The sequence below is a fragment of the Agrilus planipennis genome, unplaced genomic scaffold (assembly GCF_000699045.2).
Source record: "Agrilus planipennis isolate EAB-ADULT unplaced genomic scaffold, Apla_2.0 scaffold19, whole genome shotgun sequence".
Taxonomy (NCBI): Eukaryota; Metazoa; Arthropoda; class Insecta; order Coleoptera; family Buprestidae; genus Agrilus; species Agrilus planipennis.
This window is the reverse complement of record NW_020438954.1, coordinates 226,507-229,380: the sequence shown is the minus strand read 5'-3', so window position 1 is coordinate 229,380 and position 2,874 is coordinate 226,507. Positions and strand designations below refer to the sequence as shown.

Here is a 2,874-nt window from a genome sequence, read left to right as displayed (position 1 = left end):
ATGACTTCTTCTGTTTTCTCGTCGTAAAAGGGGATGGTTGATAAGAACCATTTTTGACCTATTCAAAGGTCATAGAAACATTCTAAAGTTATTAGAGTAATTACTTCTTGTAATACTTTTTAATATAATCTCTTGTCTAATATAGATATAAAGTTCTGAATTTAATGAATTCTTTGGTACCAAAGGGTTGTCAGGTCTCCTACTTTTTTTCTAATTTAATTAAACAAAAGTGGGTGAATAACCCCCAATAGTTCCCAAAATATATTCTCTTATATTGAAAGGTACTTAAAAACTTGAAAACAAAATTGCGTCTGTTGATGGATTAATGATTTATATGAGTATACTTTTAGGTATGAGAGTTTAGTTTTGCCAAAAGAGCAGTTGCGGAAAGAAATAGAGTATCTTAAAGAAAACCTAACTCAAATCAATAGTCCTGTTGTTTTTTGCCACAATGATCTTCTTTTAGGAAATGTGATATGTACAGATGACGAAAGTTCGGTTGTTTTCATCGATTACGAATACGCCGCGTACAACTATCAGGCATTTGATATTGGTAACCATTTTAACGAATTTGTAGGTGAGGCAATTTTTGTGCAACTGGATTAAAAATTCAACCATTAAAACAAACGAAAAGTTTCACGAATAGTCCAGGTGAATTATTTGAAAAAGTTTTGACTAGACCGGATTTTTACATAGGTACCTGTAAGTCGATAAGGGCAAGGGGGTCCTGTTTTTCAAAGTGATAAATTTTCTTCAATAAATGGAGATTTATTTAAAATAAAAATCCAACTACTATTATTTTGAAATTTTGGGAAAAGAAGCAAAAAATTAGGTCTAGTTCAAACAACAAACCCAAAAGGCTAATTTGCCTGGACTATAAATGTTTAATCGAAACTCGATAACATAGCGATCGTATATTATATGTTTAGGCATCGAACCAGATACAATTGATTACTCAAAATATCCTTCTAAAGAGTTACAATACGACTGGTTAAAAACGTATTTGTTGGAATTCAAAAATACTGACAGCGTTAAAGACGAAGATATTTATAAATTGTATATACAAGTTAACAAATTCTCCCTTACCAGCCACTTGTTTTGGGGCATTTGGGCTTTGATCCAAGCGGAACATTCTTATATCGATTTCGATTTTATAAAGTGAGTTTACCGGCCGGCTCGTTAATTTTTGAAAGCCACTAAAGCAATTTATTGGTTTTCTAGATATGGTGCTATAAGAATTAACGAATATTTAGCTAAGAAAGAGGATTTTTTGAACTTGGATGGGAATGAAACATCCAGCTGATGCGTCGTTATTTTTGTTATTAGTATTTTGTTTGTTATACACATAAATTTGTTTATACAAAAAATTAAATAAAACGAATGCATATCTAAGTCTCCTTTTTATTCCTGTGATAGGCTTTCCATTAAATACCATACAACGCTCGCCAACGTCTAGATCTAATTAAATCCTATTCAAAAACTGATTTAAATTTCAATTCTTGGATTTTCAACGAGAGGGTTGAGTTGAAACCGTTGAAACGAACCAATAATGATTATAAACACTAAAAGTCTGCAAGGTATCATAGGAATTATATTAATAAGTTATCGTTAATCAAAAACTGATTTGAATCAACGTAATTATTGCTTTGAATCAATGCAATCATATAAAACATTATATCATCATCGTAAGGTCCCCGGTCTAAAAGCAGCACTTCCAATTTCAGTTTTCCGAACTATTTTTGAACAGTAATCTCATCCATGCCTTCCTCTGTCGCTCTTTACTCTTTTTCAGGGTTCCGTACCTCAAAAGAAAAGAGAAACCCCTATGGAATCTCTTCATTGTCAGTCAGTCTGTCTGCCAGGGTCCTTTTTCTCAACAAGGCGTGGAGGTATCATGTTATGTATCATCAAATTAATATACAATCTTGAAATCTCTTTGCAAAAGATACAGCCGGTTATACCGTATATTTTGACCCTCGTAAGGAAATCAAAACCTATAGAGTACTTCCTGCTGCTCCAGAACCATAAATTTGTAATTGCATCACAAAAATACCTACAAGTATATACGGAACCCCTCGCTTCTAGTATGTCTCTAACTACCCCCTCATGTCTCAGAAGGTATCCTTCAATTCTATCTTCCTTTCTTAATGCCATCTGTAGGACCTTTTGTTATTCATTCTAATACGTCCTCATTTCTAACCAGTGATGAACAAACTTAAGACCAAGTCAAGACTAATTTAGTTTTGGTCTTGGTTTTTGCTTTTCGACAATACGTCTTGGTCTTGTCTTGTTCTTGGCAATATGATTCTTGTTGTTCGTCAAGGAGACAGTCGTAAAAATGGAGATACATTAACACCTACACAACTATTGGTTTTTTGTTTAGTTTTTCCTCGAGGAGGGAAAATCTTCAAAAGACACCTCTAGTAGGGAGATCAACCAGAAGGCTGGGAAAGGAGAGAGGGATGAGTGAGGTAGGCAAGTGTTTTGGGTGGAGGAATGGTGTGGACAAAAATCGGTGTCGTTGGGCGGACACCCGCGCTAAAGAGCGAAACAATAAAACTTATAATACATTAAGTAGTAAAACAGGAATTGTCACTATTTATGTGTTTTGTACCAACTCTACGTGTCTAAGGGTAATTTATAGTTTTGATTTGTGTCACGTCATTAAAAGCATTCGCGTGATTTGTCATTGTAACAGGTGGTGAAACTCTTAGCAAATTGTGGCAGTGAGATATAATAACCGTTTATAAGGGGTTTGAGACCTTCGACAGTTACTATCAGCACCTTTTGCAAATGAACACGTTAAATAATTTACAAGCATCTATCATTTTTAATAAGTTTGAAGTCCTTTTCTACCTGTTATTATAGGAGAGG

General features: G+C 34.1%; 1 protein-coding gene across 1 annotated transcript; it reads left to right on the top strand.

Annotated features, from left to right (window-relative positions):
- Nucleotides 1–324: 324 nt before the first annotated feature.
- Nucleotides 325–1,373, top strand: LOC108743350 (ethanolamine kinase-like; the record flags this gene model as incomplete). The annotated part of the gene is made up of 3 exons (XM_018478897.1): nucleotides 325–577; nucleotides 930–1,158; nucleotides 1,222–1,373. Coding segments are annotated over 3 exons (564 nt in total), but the record flags the coding sequence as incomplete, so codon positions are not given.
- Between the last annotated feature and the right edge of the window lie 1,501 nt (nucleotides 1,374–2,874).